Source organism: Buteo buteo, chromosome 24 (assembly GCF_964188355.1).
Source record: "Buteo buteo chromosome 24, bButBut1.hap1.1, whole genome shotgun sequence".
Taxonomy (NCBI): Eukaryota; Metazoa; Chordata; class Aves; order Accipitriformes; family Accipitridae; genus Buteo; species Buteo buteo.
Window position 1 is genome coordinate 20,207,100 of NC_134194.1, and position 25,773 is coordinate 20,232,872.

Sequence of the window (25,773 nt, forward strand, 5' to 3'; positions counted from 1 at the left end):
CTATGGGACTTGGAGATGGGAGAGGATGCTGAGGACTTGCGATCACCGTAAGGACCGTTTGGGTATGCGGCGGCAGGCGTGCCAGGGCAGCGGGGCGGTGGGCATAGCCAGCAGCATGCTGCTGCTGAGCCGTTCCGCTCTCCATCTCCCAGCCTTGTGGTGGTACCTCTTCCTCTCCACCGATGCCCAGGAGGTGGCCACGTTCACGGTGCGGTACCAGGTGTTTGAAGAAGTGCCGCTGGGAACAGTGATAGGGACGCTGGCCGAGCACTTTGAGGGGGGCGAGAGCGGTGAAACAGCGGATACCTTCCAGCTGATGGAGACCCCCAGGAGGTTCCTGCTGCACGTGGGGAGCGGGGACGGGGTGCTCAGCACAGCCGGACGGGTGGACAGGGAGCAGCTGTGCCGGCACAGTGATCCCTGCTGGGTCTCGTTCGAAGTGCTGGCTGCCCGAAACCTGGCTCTGATTCATGTGGAGGTTCAAGTGCTGGACGTCAACGACAATGCGCCACGGTTCCCCACGCCCGAGCTGGAGCTGGAGATGTCGGAGAGCGCATCCCTGCGGACGCGGATCCCACTGGACCGAGCCTTGGATGCCGATGCCGGCCCCAACGCCTACTGCTCCTACAGTCTCTCCCCCAGTGAGCACTTTGCTCTGGAGGTCGTCTCTAGCTCCGATGGGACGAGGCACGCAGAGCTCGTTGTGGTTAAAGAAGTGGACCGGGAGCTGCACTCCTCCTTTGACCTCGTGCTGACAGCTGCAGATCATGGGGAGCCCCCTAAATCAGGTACTGCTTTAATTAAAGTCATTGTCCTCGACTCCAATGATAACAGCCCCATCTTTTCAGAGAGCTCTTTGACGGTTGAGGTTCGGGAGGATGCTCTGCCCGGGACCCTCCTTGTGACGGTCACAGCTACCGACCCCGACCAGGGTCCCAACGGGGAGATCGAGTACAGCCTGAGCAAGCACGCGTCCCCGGAGGTGCTGAGCGCTTTTGGCATCGATGCCCGCACGGGCAGCATCATCCTGAAGCACCCACTGGACTATGAGGAAACCCACGCCTATGAGCTGGATGTGCAAGCCCGGGACCTGGGTGCCAACCCCATCCCAGCACACTGCAAGATCCTGGTCAAAGTCCTGGATGTCAACGACAACGCTCCCGACGTCCATGTCACCTGGGCTGCGCGGGCACCCGTGCTCTCTGAAGCCCTCCCCAAAGACAGCTTTGTGGCTCTGGTGACAGCCAGTGACCCCGATTCGGGAAGCAACGGGCAAGTGCATTGCTCCCTCACTCAAGGGTACGAGCACTTCAGGCTGAAGAGGACCAACAGCCACAGCTACGTGCTGATGACCAACGCCACGCTGGACAGGGAGCTGCGTGCCGAGTACAACCTGACGTTGGTGGTGCAGGACCAGGGTGAGCTCTCCTTGGCCGTGCTGAAGCACCTCACTATCTGCATCAGCGACGTCAACGACAATGCGCCCTCCTTCGAGAAGGCCACCTATGAGGTCGCTATTGCCGAGAACAGCGAAGCACCTGCCTTCTTGCTCGCCCTCCGTGCCACCGACCCCGACCTGGGTTTCAACGGGAAAATCACTTACAGTATCCTGGATTCCTCTGCTTTGGGTCTGGTCTCAGTTGACCCCACCACTGGGGATGTTTTTGCCCTCCAAGCTTTTGATTATGAGCAGGTGAGGAGCCTGGAGTTCCTGGTGACCGCGGAGGACGGTGGTCACCCCAAGCTGGCATCCAACGTTTCCGTCAGGCTGGCTGTGCTCGACCGGAACGACAACGCGCCCATCATCACCACGCCGGCACTGGTGGGAGGTACCGCCACGCTCTCTGTCCTGGTCAATGCGGAGACAGGGTGCTTCTGGGTGGCCCCTGGGAACGGGAGCACCCAAGGGACTGCAGCAGTGACCAACGCAACACTCGTGTCATGTGCCAGCGCTCCCTTCCTCTTCACCATCGCGGCCAGGGATGTGGACTCCGGCATCAACGGGGCTCTCCGGTATGATGTGGTGGGTGGGGACGATGCTGGGCTCTTCATCCTGGACCCTTTCTTGGGGCAGGTCTTCCTCAACGCCAGCAATGCCAGCAGCCTCGCTGGCAGCGAGCGGGAGCTGGTGGTCCGGGTGAGCGATGAGGGGGACATCCCCCTGCACACCCTGGCCCGGGTCCGCTTAGTTTTCCGGCATCACGGGGCATTCTCCAAAATCTCAGCCCAAGATCCCAGGTGGCTGAGCCCGTCAGTGGTGGTCATTATCTGCCTGGCTGCTCTCCTGGGTGGGTGCCTTCTCTTTTTGGCTTTAACCCTGTCTTTGCGTAAGAAGGAGAAGAAGGACAGCATGGCCTACAACTGCAGGGAGGCAGAGGATGCCCGCAGGCAGCAGCAGCTCAAGAAGCCGCACAGGCAGATCCAAAAGACGGACATCCACCTTGTCCCACTGCTCCGGGGCCGGCCGCGGGAGGCTGAGGCCCTTCGTCCCTTCCAGGAGGATCTGCCTGGCACAGCCGCCCCTGTGCTGGGGGGGTCCCCACAGGCTCCCCTCCACCTCACCCCCACTCTCTACAGGACCCTGAGAAATCAGTCGACCCCAAAAGACTCAGATGAGCAGCAGGGAACCTTCAACCTGCCCATCCTGCAGCGCCGGCCCTGCCAGCCCCACAGACCAAAAAATTCGTCGAAAGAGGCTGCGAGCCCCTCGGACGCACCATCGCACTGCAAGAGCTTGGTGAAGCCACCGCAGGGGCCTGTGGGAGAGCCCCCGCTGCCACCCAACCAGCCTGTGTGTGCTGGGGGACCTGGGCAGCCCCAGCCCCACCAGCACATCCTCAGGAGCCTGGTCAGGCTGTCGCTGGTGGCACTGGCGGAGCAGAGCCCCACCGGGGAGTTTGCGATGGAGTCACCCCCAGTGCAGGTAGGAGCTGCCCCACGCGTTGCTGGAGGCGTGGACCCCCCCAAATCCTTCCTTGCCCAGGTCTTGCATACCCTGGTGTGGTGGGAACGTGCAACCTCTGATGCTCTTTGGTTGGTCTCTTCTCCCAGCTCTGGGCAAGAGGTGCCCCAGCGGTAGAGGCTGGGTGGGTTGAATGGCCACCCCACCACGGGCAGGGTCTCCCCACACCCACCAGGACACCCTGGGAGCTGGGGTGGAGGATGGCCGTCACAGGGAGAAGGGGACAACCCCGCGCTTGCTTCCCCAGAGGAGCATGTGGGCAGGGAATGGCAGGCAGAGATGGCGCGGGGGCCAGGTGTGCTGCCCGGCTGCTTGTTTTTCCCCCTGCGTGGGGATGCTGAACCATCTGCAGGAGGAGGAAACGCTATAAAAAGGCCGGGGAGGATGGTTCGGAGGGGACGTCCTGGCAGGAAGCAGCTTGAGCGGCGATCGCTGAGGCTCAACAGGCTTTTCCTGCCTTACAGCAAATCTCCCAGCTGCTCTCCCTGCTGCACCAGGGCCAGTTCCAGCCCAAAACAAACCACAGGGGAAACAAGTACACGGCCAAGAACGGCAGCAGGTAAGGCTGGCTCTCAGCCCTCCCCTTCCTCACACCCCGTTCCCCTGCATCTCTGCTGCTTCTGCTTCAGCCCCGCTGGCCCCAGGAGTCACCAGGGCAGCAGACACACAAGGCAAAACCTCATCCCTGGTTTTGCTGACCGGAGATGGGGAGGTAGGTCCTCCCTTCAGGAGATGGCTGTGCTCCTCTGGTCCTGGCTCCCCGTTGGTATCCAGTGCCCTCCTGGGGCTGCTCTTTGCCTCCTTCCTGGGGCACCTTTAGCAGCTCCTTCCACATTCATCTGAGCTCCTCCATGGCCACGAACCATCTGCTCGTCCTTGCCAGGGGAACAGCGATGTGTTCAATTGCAGTGGAAAGGTGCGCTCATGAGCACAGAGGGTCCCAGCTTCGGAGGCGGCAGCACAAGGATGAGTTTTCTCATGGCTCTGGGTCCTTTCTTAGAGATGCGGTTGCCTGTTGACATGAGTTCGGAGCATCTGTCCCCAGGCCGGGAGGCTAGCGAGGGAGACACTGCTAGCAGGAATGGGAAGGACTGAGATATCCCAGCTGTGCACTGCAGATGTTCCCAGAGATTAATTTTATGGTGTTCCCATTAAGCTATGCTGTTGACATCTCTGAGTGAGTGCTCCTGAGGATGCCAGGGCTTCATCACTGCCTCAGCATGTCCCCCCTGTCCCCACCTGCCCAGGCCATGGGCAGACACAGCTTTCTCCACCTTTCTCATCATCACCTCGATTTGCTGAGGATGGAGAGGGAGACAGAGCTGCTCTGGGGCTGCTGGGGCAGGGCTGGGCTGTGATGCTCCTCACCTGGTCCTGCAGGTGGGCAGCTCCTCTGAATACACAGGGAAGAGCCACCAACTCCCTGTTTGCTCAGGAACTCCCTGCAGAAGGATAAAACCCCTCTCAGGCAAGAAATGTGGAGCAGCCCCATATGTAGCCCAGCACCCAGCCAGGGCCCAGTTTTCAGAGGGTCTGTGGCACTCCTGATCCCAGTGCTTTTGTCCATGTGTTTGTTTTTGTTTGTTTGCTTTTAAAAAAACCCCATGACCCCAAAACTCATTAATTGGTGGGGACTGAAATGATTATGCCTTTGGTACTGTGAACGATGCACTGAGAGGGTGCCCACAGCTCACCTCTGGGTCATTTTATGGGGGGTAAAGACAGCCACCTTCAAAGTAATTGGCGGGGCAGGGTTGTGCTGAGGGTTGGAGTGTGACTTGAGTGTTTTGGCCCCCTCGCAGGGCTGCGGGGCTGGATGCCGACTGCCTGAGCACGAAGGACAGCGGGCACGGCGAGAGTGAGGCAGAGGACCGTGATTCGGAGAGTGGGTTTGAGCTCTCCGTGCAGCAGCTGGTGGGAGAGGAGCTGGAGACCCTCCTGGAGCCGCAGGCAGGTGAGGTGGCCTTGCTATTGCGAGCATGCTGGGGCTGGTGGGGGGCTCTAGCAGTGGGATCTCCTCAAATAACACACTAACTCCACTCAGAAGAGAAAACTGGCTGGCCTGCAGCAAGCCAGGGGACGTCTCATCTCCTAGAGTGTCTCTGACAGTTGCAGATGCTTGGGACAGCATGTATGGACCGTCCTGTTTTTGGTACCAGGCAGTTTACAGCAAAGGGACTTGCTGAGCTCCATGTTGGATTTTTTCATGTGTTTAATCACACTTGGTAGATATTTCCTCCTATGGATGTATCTGCTGTTGTTTAGCTGATTTATGAGGTTGACCTCTGTTGTTGCGTAGGGGTGAAGCCCTATACACCGTGGGAGCTGCTTCTAATGCTGACCTGAGCCCCTTCATTTCATGGTCTCCTAGTCCATGCAGATTCAGAAAGGTGAAGAGCTGTCCTTGCCAAGCCCCTCAAGATGTTATATACCCTTTGAGCCCCATAAGGGTCCTATATCCTACCAGGCTGAACTAGTCCAGTCTCATCTCCTGCGACCAACCTGTTACTAATTTTAGCATATATTTATTGAGATGTGGTGACCAGAATTGTGTGCAGTGTTAAGGATACATCTATACTGGTGGTATAAGGAGGTCTTCTGGCTTGTTCTTCATTCCTGCCCAAGCTCCATGCTGAGCTCTGTTACCAAACTGTTCATGGTGACTCCCAAATCCCTCCTCTGCATGGTGGGAGTGTCATCCATACATGATGTGTCGTTCCCCATGACAATTATCCAACAGTTGGTGACACAGAAATCCACCAGTTCCTTTTTGCTCACAGCAGTCAATATTATTAGGTCCTTCAGCAACCCTCTGCTTTTGTGTTGTTGGGTGTTTTAGTGGAGTCAATACCAACACCATCCACTTCTCCATGTCATTTATCACAATGTTGAATGGTTACTCTGGGACTCCACTAATGACCTCCCTTTGTGGGGAAGATTATTTATTCCTACCCTCACTTCCCAACTTTTAACACATATTAGTCCCTAACAGAACCTGGCTGTTAATTCAGGGACAGCTCAAGTCCCCTCTGAGCCTGGCTGGTGCTCTTCTGCAAGCTCAGGTGTCCTCTGTCAACAAGGACTCTTCATCCACCTCTTCCAAAGATGCCAACAAATTTGCAAAATGCAATTCCCCACCTTGCAAATGGCACATTGGTTCTTGTCTGAATAAGCAGGTACTCATCTATCTGCTGAGTCTTGCATATAATGATTTCTATGAATCTGCCTGCACTAGATTCACCTTCATGTGCTTAAAAACTCATGTCACAATTTCTACCTTCCCTTCTTCTGATACCATATTCATTTGAAGCAGTAGTTAATGAACAGCAGCTAATAAACCAAGCAATTTCATATCTGAGTTCCTCCAGCACTCCGGGGTGAATACCATCTGGGCCTGACATTTTCTACATGTTCCTTTTATTGATTTGTTCTAAAAATCTCTTCTACTGGCATTTCAATTTGAAAGAGTTGGGCTGACTCATGTCCTGTAGCAGAAATTTCATTGTGGAGCCTCTGCACTCTTCCACAGCAAGAGGGACTCACTGAGGTTTGCTGCTGTGGTCATTTTAATTCCAGATTTGGGCATTTTCTGTGCTCTTACTTAGAGGGAGAACCATGCTGCTTCTCTCCACTTGCCTTCCTGCCCTTTTATTCTAGTAAGGAGCAAACGAAGGAAAGGCTGAGTGAAACGAGAGCTACAAGATTCCTCAGATGTAAAGGTTCTGCAGCCAAGAGCAGGGAGCAAAGAGGCTGCCCAGGTCCATCCTGTGGCTGTAGTGCCATGCAGCAACCCCAGTAAAGGGCCTGGTGGACCTGCTCAGGTCTGCCCAGACAGGTAGCATCCTAGAAAATTTGTGCTATGGCAAGGCATATCCCTCAAGTGCCATCTCCCACGCTTCTTGGATGTGATAGAAAAAAATGCCTTTTGCCAAATTACTGGAATTTCCCAGTGAACACCAGTAGTGCATGCTGAGGCTATGCCAGTGTGGCTTCCTGCCCAAGCAGTAGTGCTGGACATGACAAAAGAGGCTGCCCTATTTCAGTGGTGAAAAACAACCTTAACCATGAGCCCAGAGCTTCCCAAAAAGGCAACAGAACGCAGACGACAGAGCTGCTGGACTCCTTCCTCCTCTCCCAAACACAGAGAAGTGGACTTGCATCCTGAGAGAGGGAGGAAGGAAGCCTTGCTTGTGCTCAGGAGTATCATAACAGCTGGCTGAGGCTGTCTGGGCCTTTGTGCTATTCGCAGCGGGGGGGAAACTACAAGAGTAATCTGTCCCAGCCAGCTATCTGGTTGTTTATGCTGTAAGCACCGAGCTGTGGGCTGAACTCTCAGCACTCAGCACTGTCTATTAACACCTATCCCCCACCAGCAAAATGGAGTGCTTGCAGCAGCAGATGAGAGATATAACTTTATTGATTATAAAAACAACCCCTGCTCCCGAAACACCATTAAAATAAGGCAGTAAAGAGTTATCGGTCGAATTAAACATACCTAATTATAAGGTTTCATGGTCACAGGACCATCAGCCCACTGAGTCTTGGCGCTCCCTGTAGCGAGCAAACTACTGTTGTGCCGTGCTCCACCGCTGAAGCATCAAAATATTCAGGGAATGCAGTGGTTTCTTGCAGACTGAGGAGGAGAGAACTGTGGATGCTTTAGAGCAAAAACCCAGGACTTCAGCACGCTTGGGAGATCTCTTAAGTAACAGTCACTGCGAGTGAAAGAAAATATTGAGACTGCAGAAAGAAATCCTGAAGTTAAGCAACACACAAGAATTTTGAGGCTTCCGCTGAAACAAAATCTAAGTGATGTATCTGCCCTTCACTCCTTACCAGGTTTGAATCCCAGCCCTCACCCCCATCCCACCCCAGGACACAGTTGTTTTTCAGAGAAAAAGGACTAATTACATAGCTGGCTGAGGAAGGAGACTTGTCTGAGTGACTGACTAGCCACTGACTGAGGGCCATGTGTCCCAGGCTGTGGCAGGGTATTGATTATCTTCTGGAAGCAGCATAAGTGCATTAGAATGGGGACCCTCCTTTCAGAGGTCACTTTGTAAGTCAGAGCCACGTAATTATTATAATGACATCAGCTCTTGCCCTTTGATTGGGACTGTTGTGTTTTGTTACCAGACACCAGTTATTTGTTTTGCTGCTCCCTGACTCAAAGTGTTTCACAAACCCGGTGGTCACTTTGAACCTCCAGTGGTTCTAGGTTACACTCTGGAAATGAAGCAATGAGGGGCTGGAAGGCAGCGTCTGTGCACCACATCACGGAGTCTTGTTTACCAACTGCAAAGCTCTACCTTAAAAAACAAGAACCGCCGTTTCCTGCCATCTGATGAGGAAGCTATTCTAGGCTCACCCTGCGATGGGGTCCTTCCTTTAATTTCCAGTATATGTTTATTCATGGACAGTAATAATCACTTCTTCTTTTGCCAACACTATTTTAAGCATAAAGATTTCCTTTGTCAGTGCTTATCTCATCAAAATAATGACAGGTTGCAGTCAGATCCCCGGTGAGCATTTGCCTCCTTAGGCTAAGCAACCCCTATCTCTTGAGGTCTCCATCATGTAAGCCTGGCCTCACTCCTGTTTTCATCTCAATAGTTTTCTCTGCACTTCTGTCACTTCAGAGCCTCTTTCCTACAGCTGGATAATCAGATTTGTATGTAACACTCCTAATCAGGTCTCGCCAGACCTAGTAACAATACCACAGATATGTCTTCATGCCAACAGGGAATACCTTGACCAACACATTGTATGATTTCATTTACCCATTTTAGGGCAGAATCACATTACTGGAACACTAATGAGCCTGCAGCCAACACCCACACCAGGCTCCCACTGCTCCTCATCTGTTTCCAGTTGATGAACAACTACTTTATAGCTCAATTTTTTGTTACTACCCGTCAACCATCCAGCTGTGCATTTTATAATCCAGCATTTCATTCTACTTCTGTTATTATTGTTTTCACAATAACCCATTTCTTTTCGGTCTCAATACGCCTGCTTAGCAGCAAATTCCCACCCTAGAGTGACCCTTAAGGGAAGTACTCTAGAGACCTTTCTGTCTGATACTTGCCCCTTGAAAGCTTTCCATTGTCATCTCCCCTTCAGCCAGTCCTAAGCCCTCACTTTTCTTTGGCTTTGTAAACAATTTAGTGAAGTGCTACTTGAGGCTGCAACAAATGAGAAAGCAAAGTGATCCTAATGGTTATCATATTAAAAAAAAAAAAAAAAGCCAGTAGTTTTAAACCAGTTCTAATTTGTTTTTTTTTTTTTTTAAGCTGCTAGTTTGAATGATGCTGCTGGTAGCTTATCTCTAGACTTGTTTACAATCAGTCCTCTCACAGCTGATTTCAGGAAGTCTGATTTCTCAGTATTTTTTTTTTTCTTTCTTTTCCCTCTTCTCTCATGTGCTCTCCTCTACTCCATGTCTCACCAGCAGTTCTTGTTTTCACTCCCTCCAGAGCTGGCCCTCAAGAGGCTGACGGCTGCTGACCCAGCGTGGGTGGCTCGGCTCTCCTTGCCGCTCACTAGTAGTTACAAGGACAATGTCTTCTCCCCTGACTCTCTGCATTCACCTCAGGATGAGGATGCTGCAAGGCAGGAGCAACCAAGGACCTTTGAGACCTTCGGCAAAGGTGCTGGGGCTGACTCGAATGCCGCTGGGACAAGACTGGCCAGCACTTTCCTTTCAGAAATGAGCACCCTCTTTGAAATGATTTTGTCCCAGAAAGTCCAAGTCCACAATGAAACAGGTTCAGGGCTTCTGCGGCAGCTGTCAGCACGTGGGAAGAGCCTTGGACTGGAAGATGGTGCTCCTGTTCTGTAGGCAGCTTGGCGACTGTGATAAGGAGATAAGAGTCAGACAGAGCTGCTTTCTGCATGTGGGGGGCACATGTGTGCTTTAACAGGGTTATTGTATCATTCATGTCTAGACTGATCACTACGGGCATATTTCTTCCTTTGCCTAACCCCATCAAATTTCTCCACGACTGATTTCACCTTGTTTAGTTCCCTTCTACCTGCCTGTTCTTGCCTTCCTAGCTTTCCTCCTCTTCCACCCTCATCTTTCACCTTACCATCACACTCAAGTCACACAACAGCAGGAGGGCCCCTTCCTCCCAGGGCAGGCCGATTGATGGGGTGGGGGTGGTTAGATTAATCACAAGCACAACACAGTCAGCTACATCACTGTGATCATAGACTGTGCACCACGGACGACAAAATACCGCAGTCGTGGACTTTGCAACGTGCTGCAGAGTTGGGCTCCAGGATCTCGGTTCTTATTTAAATAAAATTGTTTTTTTCTAACACTATCATCTCTGGAACAAGGTGCAGTACAGCTGACATAGCAATGTATCTGCAGAAAACCTGAAATGGCAATTCAGAAAGGGGAGATCTGCCTGTTGTCTCCCACTGATTCTTTCAGCTTTTGTGGTTCTACCACTCTGAACTTGGCATTTTATAAACCACCCCAAAATCAACACTGGCATCTCTCCTATGGCTGCACTAGGTGCCTGCAATTTCTTTCTCCATGCTTTCTTTTAAGGCCGTTGTATTTTGGAGCGTTGTCCTTGCCTAGAAGCAGACAACAGATGGCTGGAGTCTGCCAATGGTAACCTGGGAAAAGGGAAGCGTTAAAATACCGTTTTGAAATATTCAGCTTCAACCATATTATGGGTTTTCACTTTGATCTGTATGTATGTGAGCTATAAGACAGTTTTAGCATAATAGCATGTGTAGGAAAACCAAGATACAGATATTAGTAACAAAGGAAGAATCACACAGGTGTTGTTAACCATGGGGATTTGCACTTGCAGAGAATAGAAAGATAACAGTGGCATAAGCATCTGGAGGGCAGCTGTAGGCTTACGCAGCCGTGCATGGATGGCAGGTAAGCACTTCTGGATCATGCACACACAGGAGTCTCTTCTGTACCATAGTTTGTGCCTTCCAACTATGATACAAAACACCAGAACAAATTTAGGGCATGCCGGCCAAGTGGCTGTACAGGTGAGAAGAGAGTCAAGCTATGGGAATGAGGGTAAGCCATCATCTCTGCTGCTAGCAATGCACAACATTATTGCTTGCTGAATGACTACAAAAGTGAGGCTGAGAAGAGACTGCCAGCCTCCCCCCTGTCACAGTGCAGGGCCAGCAGTGCTTTATACACACTGCTTGCTTTCCTTCACCACCTTTACACTAGAAATACTGCACTGACTTCTCCACAGATACCATAGTTTACAACACAGGTTTCTCCAAAGCTAATTTGCTCATGGCGGGGCTGTTGCATCAGGTGTCTTTGGGTGATACTTTTGGCTTTCATTTTACTGTTAAGTTGAAAAAGAACAGACAGCATGACCCAGCAGGCATGATCCTGGAGCATCTCAAGAGTGTCCTACCTGTGTTCCTTTTCCATGCACGTAGAGGTGACAGTGCCCTGCTTTTAGCGTGTACACACACAAGCCACAGCAGCAGACAATCATACAGATAATTTAAAGCAGAGTAAATGAGAAAGCTATCCCTTTCTGTTGCTCTTGGGACCAAACGACAAAAGCAACAGAGTTAAGATTTCCCCAGGCAGACTTTTTTAATATCCAAAATATCCACTGTTGTATTTAGAGTCTCCAAAGTGCTTTACAAATGACCCCATCTCTGACAATAAACTACACTGATGGGTTTGCCCCAGCCTGCTTATACTGCCACGCTGCTAATAGAAGTATCTTGCTGTTTTGTTTCACAAACAAAACAGGCTCTTGCACCAAAACAATGACAATGAGCCAAATTCTAACTGAGATGCAGCTGTGCAAACCACGAGGGAGGCATATCTGTGACTGCGAGAAGATGCAGCCCTACAGGATTCCTCTGCATCTTGGGAACACGCACAGAGGACAAACACACGGCACAACCTCACATCTTCCTCTGAAAAGTTACTTTGATGTGCCTGTCAAAGGACAATCTTTACACAAAAACACATTACAATAAGCAGATGAAAAAGGAGACTAATGCCTCTCTCTTCGTTCAATTTCCTGATTCTGCAAACTGCTTTCAACCCCTCCAACCCTTATCCCCGTCCTGTCCTGACCAATGCGTAAGCATGCTGTGGATTATTACAGAATAGGAAATCCACCCGAGGAATTTCCTGCTAATTGTATCCTGTTTGATAAAGGAAATGGTCTAAGAAAGTTTGGTCTGAGCAGAAAGAGAGACCAGACTAGAAGAACAATCAATCAGATGTGTTGAGCTCTGGCTGTGCCCCTCCCTTGCTGAATGGAGACCACAGCAAGTTCAGGATGGGGCCATTGCCTTTGTTTTTCAGAGCCTGATCTACACAAAGCACCAGAGCACCGTGGCTACAGGAAGCTGGACAGTTTGTACAGATGCCCTTGAACCAGTTTAAACTGGTGTGGACAAAAATCTTTTTCCGGATTCAGCTGCCCCAGTGGAAGAAATTATCATACCAGCTGCTTGCCGCTGTCTGCCTGACAGTGGTTACTGCCCACTGGGAGTGTCCCTTATCCTCTCCAGTGAAAATGAACTGGCATGCTTAGCAGATGTGTACAATATACATTTTGAAGCAAACCTTGCTCATCGTGACTCAAAGGGGGTGCACCCATGGGAGAAGCTCGCTGCCAGAGCTGAAGGAATAATCACTGGGGACCGAAGGACACTGGCAATGGTGCAGGATGGCTCAGGACAGCTGTTACTTTCATCAGTTCAGGTGGATCCATAAGCCATATCCCACAAAAACCTGTGCCCTATTAATCAGAATTCACTCTCTTGCTTGCACAGGTTTGAAGTGGATTAAACTGCCACAATGGCAATGTAGAGACAAGCCCAGATTGTGCTGGTAGTAGAACCACTGTGGGAACAGCTAGCCTTGAAGTGAGATCAAATTGCCTCAGAGGGTGCAGGACAGGCCCATCACAGAGTTAGCTGCCAACATCGCCATACGGTGGCTTGTAAAATTCACGGGGGGACCATGTGCAAGATGTGCAGGGCTACTGGAATTTTAGCCCCAAATCCTATCACTGTGGCATGGTGGAAGTCTGTACGTAGCTCTATACGGAAATGTCGGAGCATAAGAAAGGTCCTCGTATTGGAAGGTAGAGGGCCAGATGACATGGTGGCATAGGAGATACGACAAGGTTTATTCTCAAAACCTCAGTATTTAAAAATGGCTCCTGTTCCAGTAACAGAAAGCTTTCTCTTTCCACTCACTGCTACCCTGCTTCCAGCTCCACACAGACTAAGAAGGGCTGCCTTCCCTTCTGCCTGCTTGTTTCACTTACCAACTGCTCTAGTAACAGCAGTGGTGGGGCTCCAAGCACTGCAGTTCTAGTGTCGCTGCCCTGCTTCCAAGGGCACGGCTCCATCCTGCACTGCCAAGCACCATCATGTGGAGTCCGTCTGCGCTCCAAGAGTGGGGCAGGGTGAGGGCAGATTGTCTTGCCTGGGTGGCATGGAGGCCTGCAGGCACATGCTCAATAGCCCAGAAACAGGGGCTAGAGGAAGAGGCTCTTATTCCAGAAGAGAACGGATGCCTTGTTTGCACATCTGAAAGTACATTAAAACAAAAGATATTAATGATGCATCATACTATAGGAACGGCTTGTCCACTTCAGCTTGACTGGAACTAGCTGGTAAGGAGAGGAAAGAACTGAGAAAGAAAAGTGTTCCCTTTAGTAAAAAGGACAACTTCTTGCCATGGCTCTGTGCTACCTTTCCTCTGGCAATATGAGCCCCGCTTTTATGGGGTCACTACCCCATGCAGTCCCACACATCCTATTCCCCCGCTGCCCATGGTACCTTCCACCTCCTCTTCTAGCACTCGCAGTCTCTCCCGAGCGTTCCTGTTCCCCGCAGCAGCTGACTGTCGGTAGTGTCTCATCGCTTCTGCCAGGTTCTGCTGCACTCCAAGGCCCTTCTCATAGCAAACGCCCACGTGATACCTGCTTTGGGCATCCTAGCCACAGGAGGAAGCACAGCAATCAGCCCCGCATGATGGAGAAGTGACGACAGCACATGAAAGGAGAACAGAGAGTCTTCAACACCTTCTTTAAAGTTTACTGCTCTATCTTGGGTCCCTCAGACCATATCTTCAGGAATTTAGTCCCTTCTCTGAGCACACAGTGAAGCAGAATTTCTTACCAGCTATCTCTGACTCTGCCTCTTTGTATCCTTTTCCAATTAAATTCACTGATTTCCCTTCAACATCCAGGTCTGCGTCACGGGAACAAAGGAACTGCTGTCTCCGCAGAGCATCCCGATTGTCTCAGGGGTCAGAGCTAAGAGGACTTGGGCAGCCTTGACTGCACCCATATCCTGATCACACCCAAACTCTGAGCACGCCCTGTGGACTGCCCTACTACAGTTCATGCAGAAGTCTTTTAAAAACATAACAAATGCCACAGAGGTACTTGCTGCCAAGGGTTGGAAGATTCCCCTTGGCAGCCACCAGGCCTTCAACACAACAGCACACCACTATCTTGTTCAGCCCCACCTAATGATATTCCAGCAGAAATCTCAAGCAGCAGAAAAGAAGTCAAGCAAATAAGTGCTAGAGAAAAAACACCTAACTACTCAGACATACGTAACTGCTGAGAATGAACTAGAAAGCAGAGGATGTCACTGCAGATGGGTCAGTGAAGCCAAATCCAAACCCGTGACTTGTTTGCATGTTGGCTGTGCACTTTATCTTTGAGATCCAATAGAAGGAAAAGGGTGTCTCAGATAGCAAGAAAGCAAGACAACAGTCCTGAAGACATTGAAAAGACCACATGGGCTAGTGGTCATGCAGACCTTTTCAGGAAAAAAGCCAGCAACATAACTTGAAGAGTATGACTGCCAGAAACATGATCTAAACAAGGCTTTGCAAAAAAAGAAAAGAAGAAAAAAAAAAAGAAGAAATAAAAAGAAAAAAGGAAGTAAGTCGCAAGTTTTAATAAAGCCATGAGAGAAGAACATATTGCAAGTGTTGCTGTCTGGGATGTAGCTGGTAGAGGAAAGCGAAGAACTCAATGAGTGGGTGCTTTGCAAAATGTTGCAGGTCTCAGTTTATGACAGCAATAAACTTCTTTAGAGATGAGATAAACATGTTGAAGGATTGGCACTTCAGATGTGACAAGAGACAGGGTTAAGTAAGTATGAACTATTCCACTAGCCATCTCTTATATGACGAACACCGCAAAGACAAGACCACAAGGAGGAGAGATCCCCAAATTAGCATGGCATAAGTGACTGCAATATACTTTGAAATCTGAAGGTCAGACTCAGCTCTCCAACAACACTCTTTAATATGTTTTTTATATTCTATGGTTGCACGCATAAAATAAGGGAGGATAAAAAGTGGTAACCAAAGTAAAACACAGTTCTCTGGAGCATCGTTGTATTTGGAAGAACACTTGTCAGAGTTCCCCCCTTGGCTCTAGCACAGAGCAACAACCTGAGAGAGAAAACACTGAACCCATGATTTTTTCTGCGCGTTTTCCCTTTCTTGGAGTTGTAGCTAAATGGTGCCATCCTTGCTTCACCCGTATCCAGTATTCTTTCAACCAGCTAAACATAAATTCATAATCCAGGGTAACGGGAAAAGAGCCCTTCTCCCAGCAGAATGCATGGGTTTACATCCCAGGGAGCCTATGCACAAGCCTGCCACCAAAGATGAGACTGTGGTACGTTGGCAGCCAGCATCCATTGGGAAGCAGAGATGGGGAAAGATGATTGGGTTCTGAGAACTGTTATGGTTGTGACCAAAACATGCAAAACACTGATCTACCAGGGGGTACCCCGGGACCTGTAGTTACCTGCTAGATTTTCTGTTTTTAAGGGCTTACTAGGCATTCAGTAAATGACAATCATCTATTTAATGAGATAATTTGTTGTTATATTGTGCAGCATATGCATCCAACATCAGGCTGGAAGAAAGGAGTTGATGATACAGCTTATGAGAGATCTTTAGCAGATTTGGAATGAAATACTGTATCAACTATCATGAACATGATGTCTGAGCTGCTGGGGCTAGTCAGGTCTAGTCTCACCAGTGATCTGACAGCGTCTGCTTTCTTAAAAGTGGGTGAAGACTGAAGTGGTAAAGTTTGCGAGTGATGTAGTGTCATTCAGAGCAATCAAATTTACTGTAAAGAACACATTAGAGAAGATCTTGCAGGACTAAGAGTGGGCAACAATCACAGAGGAAACTTTGTGTTGAAAAATGCAAAGTAGTCCTTATAGAAATAAATTTGTGAGTCACTGTGATAGTTCCCTAAACCACCAAGTCACTGCTCAGTGGCAGGCAAAAGGGCAAACAATATTAGGAATTACTGGAAGGAAATACAGAACAAAGAAGAGGACCTCATTATGTCAGATCCCTGGCATACCTCCATCTTGAGTCCAGTTTTAGTCCGAGCATCTTAAAATGGTCAAAGGAGAATTAGAAAAATAGAGAGAAGACTGACAAGCAAAATCGAACAGCTTGACTACATGGAGAGACAAACCAAACTAGCGCTCTGCAGCCTGCAAAAGAAATGACTTAGAGAGGACATACTAAAGGGCGACAGAATCAGAAATATTAGCCAGAAGAAGAGGGAATAGCTATTCATTATTTTCCATTACACAAAAGCTGCAGGAACTGAAGTTAAAATGAACAAGTTCTTCAGAAAAAACTAGCTATTACAATGCAGTGCAAGCTGAAAATGAGGGAACAATGTCAGAGTGCTGTAAAATAACAGAACTGTGGGATGCAGAAACCTGGCTGCAAGACATGGGATGACATACTTCTACTTCTCTAAGTGCTGGTAAAGGTTCAGGAGCACTACTGTGTCGAAATTGTGGCACTGCCCTTCAAAAAAAGTAAGCCTGGGTCACTTGGAGAAAGTTCAACAGTAAGCAAGAAAATTGTTGGGGATCTGGACAACGTGATGTGTGAGGATGAACTCAAACAATGGGGGAAGGCTGAATGGGGATTCAAGTATTTAAGTACATTAAAGGTCCCTGCAAAGAAACAGCAGTAGTCTTTTCATCCTCTCTATAGAAGGCAAGAAATAATGGGCCAATTTTGAAGAACAGATTCTAGATAGACACAAAAAAGCTCTCAAAATGATACAGTAGTGAAAGAGTTTGACTGAAGAGGGTATAGATGCTCCATAACAGGAAACCTGTAAAATTATGCTAGATGAATATAAGCACTGGTGCTGTAATAACTACTCTAACCCAATAAGGCTGTTTCTACGTTCATGTTTTGTAGGGTCTGTGCCCCAGGACCCGATTCATCTCCAAGATGCACCAAGGCTCCACTCTGTCCTTTCAGACTGTGCGGTAAAGTCCCGACACTCGCTCCCATTTCCAGGAAGCCCTGAAATCTGCCACCTGTAACCTGCAATGATCCCAAACTGAGAACATCATAGCTTGCAAAGGGCTTACTTACGCCGTTCTTTGCTGCCAGCAGCAGGTACTTCAGACCTCTCTTTTCCTTAGGTTGCAGCCCCCTCATGTAGAACACTCCAAGATAAGCCTGTGCCTGCAACAAAACCACACCATACCAATCAGCCAGGATTTCCCTCCTTAATTACTCCAGTTCTTCTACTGATTTTGCACGTTGCTCTAATGCTGGGGTTACTGCGGCAAGACAAGTGTGCTAAGTACCCTGCTTGCTGCAGTGCCTGTTGAGAGAAGTGGGGGTTGTCCTAGGAAAAATCAGTCTGACATGGTAAACATGAAAAATCACATTTGATCTATAGAACTCCACTATAGGTGCAGTTAACATCACCATACTAACACCTTAAGACTCAGAATATCATTTCAAACTGCACTGTGGAAGTCAGAGCCAGAGAACGGCTCCTACTCGTGAGCTGTCCATAAGATACAGCAGATGCAGTTCCTGGAACAGCATGCTCCCTGAGATACAGTCACTGCCAGAGCGACTGGCATTCGCAACACAAGATGGCACATGCCTAAATGCATCTCCTAAAGAGTGGGAAAGAGGGCAAGGTACACAGATCCATGTGGATGAATCATTTTGAAAAGTCACAGATACAATACGAGGATCTGTTCTTACTTCAAGCATCTCATGGAACTTCCTCCACCAAAGCCACCTGTACTCTTGGAATTGAGAGGAGATGAAACACAGAGCTACAATTTCAACTGTAGGTCAGTCTTCCTAAGCCAATGGTCTAATCTAGGTGTCTAATCTAAGAGCCACAGTAAAAAGCCCAACAGCAAACCAGACAACCAACACTGCTGAACAGTGGGTGCCTAGCTGCCTCCCATGTTCAGGCAGGGCTGTCTCCCATATAATATCAAGAGTATAAATATGCAGGAAGAATTTTGCTTCCATCCCAAAGGTGCTGCTTTCTGGGATGTTTTGTGGTTCAAATCCGTTAAACAGGGTTCTCTGCTGGCTCTCTCCTATGAATTCCCATGCTGTAGACACTAACCTCTGTAACCCCAGCCATTGCTGCTTGCTCCAGGAAAGTCACTGCCTTCTGATGCCTGTCGCATTCATTTTCAGGTCTATGGTGTAAGAGGTATCTAGCGTAGCGGTACTGTGCCATGGGGTGACAGCTGCTGGCTGCGTGGTAGTAATAAAAAGCTGCCTGGAAAAAGAGAAACACACTTGTGTGATTCAGGTAATGCATGCCCTCAAACACGACATGACTCCCCTCTGGCCAGAACAAGCTTAACCTCTCTGTCTAGATCTATCATATGCCGCACATGCTTACCCCAGCAGCTCTCCCATACCTCCTCGCTGAAGAACAGGAGATTGTTTAAGTGAGACAGTGGACTGCGACTATAAAAGAACCCTCTAACCACCCTGCCTTCTCTAGTCAAAACTCCCGGTGTTGAAGGGGGTGGCACTGGGCCAACAATACCAAAGCTTACTCTGTGCCAACAGGGATCTGCACAATTACTAGAAACAAGCCGCCTCTGCAAATCTTCCCAGCTACAGAAGATGCTGACTACAGCCAGTGTGCACTAGGTGGCAGGCTGTAATTAAGGTACCCAAACTGGACGGCTCAAGATGTAAAGAAGCTCTGGGATGTGCAGTGGTGTTTTAAATACAGTAACACGACAGGTTTCTCCTTGGTACTCTCCTGGGTGCTAGTGACACAGCCTGTGTACCTATGAGAAGACCTCAGAAGCTATCAGAAAGAGGATTTCAGGAGCACATCTGAAGGGATCTATGACACTGAAGCCAGCACTGCAAATCTGCAGTTTATATTATTTCCAGCATTTTCTAATGGGACTTCAGAGACTGTCACACCCATGCAAAAGCAGAAAAGCGCCTGTACACGCAACAAAGACCACTCTCCTGGTCTGTGCTGCATATATACAACCCTACAAGCTGTGGATACCTTTTCCAAGTCTTTTTCCGTGCCTCTGCCATGCTCGTAACACAGACCCACATTGAACTGGGCTTTGCTGTAGCCTCGATCTGCTGCCAGTTTGAAGCAGGTATAGGCTATCCTGTAATGGCCCGCTCTCATACTTTCAATCCCTGAGAAGAACACAACATAAAAACAGGGGAAAAGAAAAGGGACAGAATGCAGCCTCAAATGCAGCAACCTCCCCCACAGCTACTGGGCCTTCTTTGGCCCATGCCAAGTGCTCCAGTCCACTTTCAGCTGGCTCACCAACTCTCACTCCACAGGACCAAAGTTTCCATCGGAAAAATGGCAACACTGCATTTTAGGAATTTTTCTAGTCTCATTGCAAAGAAGGATCATGGGCTAACACAACGTATGGTTCGCACAGAAGCGGCTCGCTTTTTTAGTGCTGCAACTAGTGGTGTATATAGGGCAAGGACTTTCTTCTTAGATCATTGCATCTTCCTTCAGCTCTTCTTAGAGTTGCAATTCTGCAATTGCTTTTTCAGCTTGCCAGGAAGACTGAGATCTCAGACAATGAAAAAGTATACAAGGATACGACAGTTTCTGTTGCAAAAAAGACAGAGATGGCTTAATTTCCAACTATAGATGTCAGGACAACAGTGCAGGCTTCAACCAAGCCTGGATTTAAATATGCTGATATAAATCAGGTGGCAGGATGGGACAAAGGGCAATAAATCTCTCAAAGCACAGTTGAAATTGCTGAAAGGAGGCTTCAGCTTGGGTATATGTCATCTCTGCCTTCACACAAGACCTGCAACAATTTGGAGGTCCTCCAAAAAGAGAAACGTGTGGTTTAAGGACAAAACAAATCTAAGTCCACATTACCGAGGATATTCAATGCGATGGAAATGTCAATCCGGAAAATCTGCTGCAATTGGAAAGCAGCTTCCTCTAAATGCTCTTGCTGAGCTGGGTCACCCTGAAGAGTTAAAGAAGAAAGCTATTAAGACGCAAAAACATGCAAACCCTACAGGAGATTCTTTCCTGAAAACCGAGCAGTGAGAAACAGTCATACTGTACTATAGTTATCAAGAGGGTGATGTAATCTGATGTCATGTGTCCGCAAAAAAGTCTCCCTATCCTACACAGCCATTTAGTTAGGGAAGACATTGCTTGCCTGGCCAGGGAGCTTGGTGTAGCCTCTCGGACATCATCAGACCTTTCAGAATTTAGCAAATACCTGAATATCACTCATAACTCCCCCCTTCAAAAGTAATGTTAGCCCTCGTTTACCCTCCCACATATGTCACCAGCACAGTCTCTGCCGAGCATGCACTGACATATTTGTATACGCTTTACACAATTCAAGCTGAGCCCACACTGACAGCTTACCGAACGCTGCACACTCCTAATAACATCCTGTGCAGCAGAGACAATGTCTTTTCTTTCTCAGTAATGAACAGTATTTTTTACTTTACGACAGCTCTGGGAGGTGGTAGGAGGATGAGCCTGGCCTGCAGCTTTAGCTTCCCAGCTTGCGTACAAATTTAGTGCCATCGAGTGGCAGCAGTGCACACTGCACACAATGCCTCCGCGCTCGGGGAAGTCACGCAGCAAAAATGCCCCTTGCCACCCAACAGTTTTACTGCTCAGCCAGCACTCAGAGCTGCTCACAAGAGGACAAGTCATGGACCAACTCCCCTCCTCTCCTGAGACCTGCCCCACGACCTACGAAGGAGCTACAGGCTCTTCCTACAGCCCTGCGGAAGTGGCACCTCCCAGGACTGGGAGCTTGACGCTCAACCCCTCAGCAGAACAAGCAAATGCCTTTCTGGTGGGGGAGCAGAGGGCACTGCCATGCCAAAGCAAGGAACCCACTCTGTTAAATACTGAATTTACCTCCACTCTGTTCACAGTGTCCTTGAGCAATTGCTCAGCTGACTGATTTTTAAAATAGGGAATTGTCTGCACCTAAGACTGTGAATTGCAAGGAAGTAGCAGGCTTAATCACAAGAACCGTAATATAATTTACAGCCTTGTGACTCTCAAGCTGATGCATCCTCTTCAAGCCCAGTGTCTTCCTCTATAACAGAAAAGACCCAGTCCTGATTTGCAGCTTTAGGAGCAGTGACACCACCTTCTCCAGTCATGGGTTGTCTGGTAAAAACCAAAATAGCAACAGCACGTAATCACCTAGTGAAAGATTGCATCAAAATGCAAATACACAAGAACAGACTGGTGCTATTGGATAGGGGTTTTTTTTTTGTTTCATTTGTTTTGGGTTTTTTTTTTCCCATTTTCTTTCTGTGCTTCTCTGCTAGCACCGCTGTTCCACAGACACCTTAAAGGACAGGGATGCCAGTTTGTAGTTCCTGAACTTTGCTCTGGCTAAAGCAGAGGGCAACATACCACATCTCTCTTTCTCCTGGCCTCCAGCTGCGCAGGGCAGAAAACAGTCTTGTGTGTGAGTGGATTGCTCAGGCAAGGGAAAGGACCTCAGGTACATATGGAGGGTGTGAAAAATGAAAGTGTACCTTTGCACTGCGGAGAACTGGCCCCAAGTTGGAGCTCTCAGGGATCTGGAACTCCCCTATATTAAAAAAAAAAAAGAACAAAAAAAGCAGAGTTAAGCAATGCTGTATCTTCACCTCTTCCCATCCTCTCCACCCCACAGCTCTTTCCTAGAGGACCGATCACCCACCCAGTCAGGGATATTAAGAACAGAAGGAACACTGACCAATCTAACCTTTGTATCAAAAGCAACCAAGTGCCACATGAATACAGTCCTGTAATCTGCAGCTGGCTAACGCACCTCCTCCAGAAAGGTCGCCAGTCTTGATTTGAAGGTAGAGTATCTCCCACTTCTCCTGAGAGTTTGTTCCAGCAACTTGTAATTGCTGCTTTAAACCTCTGTGCTTCATTTTAAATTAAAATACAACTGGTTTCTGCTCCCAGGCACTGGCTCTTCTAGGCTTTTTTCTTTTTACTAAAAAGCCCATTCTCCTTTTGAAAGTCCTGATACAACTAATCAACCCCTCTTGATTCTTGTCTGTGATTCTAAACAGACTGCGCCGTTCATGTCTTTCAGCTGAAGTACTTTTCTGCCCGAGTTGATTAACTTTATGACTTTTTGCCACTATTCCTGAATTTTCAACATTGTTATTGAAGTGCAGACCCTCTCACCAGTGTCACAGGAAGGGTAAAATTGCCTCCTTATTTGAATTTGTAACCGCCTAGTTTGCATGTATCAGAACTGTGCTCCTATTCCCATTGCCCAGGGCATCACACTGAGATTTCGTGCTAGGTGCTTGCTAGCTCCTAGCTCCTTTTCCATGTAATTTGTGTCCAGGGTACAGTTCTGCTTCTGCAAGGGGATCATGAGACATGTTATTCTGGCTGCATCGGATGCAGGCTTAGGTTATCACCCCAACATGCCCCACTTGCTCATCACTGCCCTCTTAGATATGCTAGCACTACCATGTGTTCAGCCACTACCCGACCAGTTTCAATCAGAATTATCTAACGAAAATATCTACAGCAAAAGCTAAGCCACCTTGCTCCTGACAGAATTGTGCTGGAAGAGATTACACAGGCATTTACGCCAGCTACTCTAAGAGGACAGTGACCTCCAGCAAAGAGGACGAACAGGCGAGGGCTGACCGAGGCCAATTATTTTTAACCTGAATCACCATAAGCAGCTGGATCCCACCAGGCACCTAACACCAGGTGCTGAAACCTGGATCACTTCAAGCCAGTGCTGCTAACACAAGAAGCAGCTGTGCCCTCCCCATATCTCCCTGTCCCCCTCTCAAGCTGCGTGGCTGTACAGCAGGAAGCTAGTAAGAGTAAAAAAACCCAGTCCTTTCAGGGGCCCGACTCCTTGATTCCTGGCACTGTATGGCTACACAAGCGCTTGTGCCGGTGCAGCGGCAGAAATGAGTGTGCAACAGGCAGGATTGCTTCTTACAGTGCCTGTACTGCCTTACAATGCGCATGAAGCTGTGGCCTATGTTCCAGCTGCAGCCTCGTTATTCCCAGATAAACAATTCCCCTCTGGCTGTATTAAAATGTATTTTATCTGAACAAGCCCCACACACCCAACAAGGAAGATCGCCATGGCAAACATGATTTCTATTCATCATTCCACCAAAAGGAATATAATCTGTGAATTTATTAGTTATGTTTTACATTTATTTTCAGATCAGGCATAAAATTATGTGATCTTTCTCACTGTAAGACTCTATCTCTCGTTCAGGTATCTCCCTCATGATGTAATTTGTTTTTTTGTCATACATACAACAGCAAATCCCATGAAGAAAAACATTGTCTGCATTAAAAATTCTCCCAACTACTTGTTTAAACATCAGTACATTCATGCTTTCAAGAAACTTTACATTTCACATAGACATCTACTACTAAATCAGAGATTTGTCGTTTACTGAGAAAACATGCTGTTTACAGCAACAAACCAACCATTACCCCATGAAAAATAACAAGAAACCAATTCTGATTTCTATCAGCCTGCAGAACTGTCTCATGTCCCTCTACCACTGGAAACCCCTCCTCACACAAATCGCAGTAATCTCAGCAGATAAGAGTTACCACTCCTGGGAAGCACACCACTCCTGGGGAGTCATTTGGAAGAGAACACAGGGACGAACTGATCCTGACACCCAGTCCCATCTCCTGAAAAACTAGACTACTGAATTCTCTTGGAACTTACCTTTGAGGCCAGGCAAGCCTCAAATCAAATCTCTCCATGGAGATCATGATTTTTTACGACTCGCCTGTTTCAGAGCAGCTGTCTCAATACCAGACACACAATCTAAACATATCGCTTAGGTTCAGCAGTAAACAGAGAAATAAAAGCACCCCCCGGCAGCAAAGAATCCCATCCCACTCAGCAGAATGAGACAACCAGCTTAGATTAACCTTCAACCTGACATTACTTAACACAAGTTCAGCCCAACTGTTTGTTTCTTATTTCCCAAAGAATGGTCAAACTTCAGCAGAACTTCACAGGAACTAGGCTTTGAACAAATTCATTGCTATATTGCACACACAGAACCACGTTAAATTATTCTTAAGGTTGTATGTTCAAAGCACACAAAAAAAGCTGGGAATACCACAGGTGGAATTTTCTGTGCACTTTATTTCTACTTCTTCAAACATGTGCTGTGATGTAACTTGACTATGCATCCTTTTTTCCATGCAATCTTGAGGCTTTTAGGGTACTGGATGCCCAATGCTCACATATTCAGCAGCTAATAACTATTTGGTGTGTCCCCACTGTTCATCCTGTACTAATCAAACGTTGCTCAAAGCAATCTCCAAATGAGGAATTAATAATCTTCTCATAGACAGTCTAGATTGCTCATCCCAAAACATCCAAACACTTCACAAGAATGAATTCACAACAAGAGCTGGACAAAATCCAGGATTTCTGCCTCATGGAAAATTTTAGTGTTTCCAATTGGTTTCATTGTGCTTTGAAATGAAAACACACTTTTGAAATGTCTGTAATCTCAGAATTGAAATAACGAATTTTACAGTTCTGCCAGGGGTAAAATACAACTCCCCAGGGCAGCATTCAGCTGCTATAACACTGAGACTGGCTGTAATCACCCGCTCGTTCACCATGTGCCTCTAACTTTCGGCAAAAAAGCTTCGAGTGAGGCATGAATTGCATGAAAAAAATAGGATGCGATCATGCAGCTAAGGACTTGCTCATAGTAATATCCAGAATGTTATTTAAAGCAACTTTTAAATTAATTTCCTAACGTTTTCTTTTTAAACACACTAAAAGTAATAGATTCCATCATATTGTGTTATGTTAAAACTGGAATGGCTCATCTGCAAAGCTGGGATGTTTGGATCGATCACAAAGATCTTTGCCACTTGAGGTAACAAAGTAGCTGACAACAATAGCAGATTGTCATTGTACATGTAGACCAGCAAGTCTGGAAATTAACTGAAACACTGAAAGAAAGGGTGAGGACATGGAATTCTCTCTAGAAGGTCCTTTGCCATTGCTGGCAACAGCAAACTGGAGAAGCGAAGGTACATTCTGCTCCACTCCAAGTTCTGGAGGTCTGTTCTCTAATGGCAAGACTTTGCTACCAGATTCCCCTGCATCATCTGCCAGGCGTCTGTCCTTCTCTTCCTTCTGCTCTCCCCAGTTTCTTGCTGCATTCTGATTTAGCCAGCCTCATTCTCTTTCAGTAGCTACACACCAGAAAAAAAAAAATCCTAAACCTGAGGCAGCTTTTCCTGTAGAAAGCAAAACATACTCTGAGAGAAAGGTATTACCAAGGCATGACCAAGCTTCACTTTAAAACTTTCCATGGAAAGATTCACAGGACTTCTCACATTACAAAACTAGGCATTTTTTCAGACTCTTCAGTAAAAATTACTGAATCTCTTCTCCCTGACTTTTCTCAATAAATTCCCACAAAATGGATGCACAGCATA

The 25,773-nt window shown here is 48.0% G+C and overlaps 2 protein-coding genes across 3 annotated transcripts in view; one reads left to right on the forward strand and one right to left on the reverse strand.

Moving 5' to 3' along the window:
- Positions 1–10,237, forward strand: PCDH12 (protocadherin 12). Its single transcript, XM_075057073.1, has 5 exons — positions 1–2,013; positions 2,578–2,923; positions 3,427–3,521; positions 4,765–4,916; positions 9,439–10,237. Exons 1-5 carry the CDS (start codon positions 26–28, stop codon positions 9,801–9,803), a joined length of 2,946 nt encoding a protein of 981 aa, XP_074913174.1. The 5' UTR covers positions 1–25; the 3' UTR covers positions 9,804–10,237.
- Positions 7,362–25,773, reverse strand: part of DELE1 (DAP3 binding cell death enhancer 1) — a 22,622-nt gene continuing 4,210 nt past the window's right edge. The window contains exons 5-13 of one of the 2 annotated variants that reach the window (XR_012654353.1): positions 21,837–21,892; positions 20,188–20,281; positions 19,327–19,469; positions 18,409–18,567; positions 17,400–17,492; positions 13,784–13,940; positions 13,267–13,531; positions 9,411–9,815; positions 7,362–7,677 (exon numbers count right to left, since the gene is read on the reverse strand). Coding sequence is in view for 1 of the 2 variants with exons in the window: in XM_075057074.1 (XP_074913175.1) it covers positions 13,275–13,531; positions 13,784–13,940; positions 17,400–17,492; positions 18,409–18,567; positions 19,327–19,469; positions 20,188–20,281; positions 21,837–21,892 (959 nt within the window). In the remaining variant the exon portion in view is untranslated. Of the gene's footprint in view, positions 9,816–13,266; positions 13,532–13,783; positions 13,941–17,399; positions 17,493–18,408; positions 18,568–19,326; positions 19,470–20,187; positions 20,282–21,836; positions 21,893–25,773 lie in introns of both variants that reach the window. The other variant, XM_075057074.1, reaches the window with a different exon arrangement.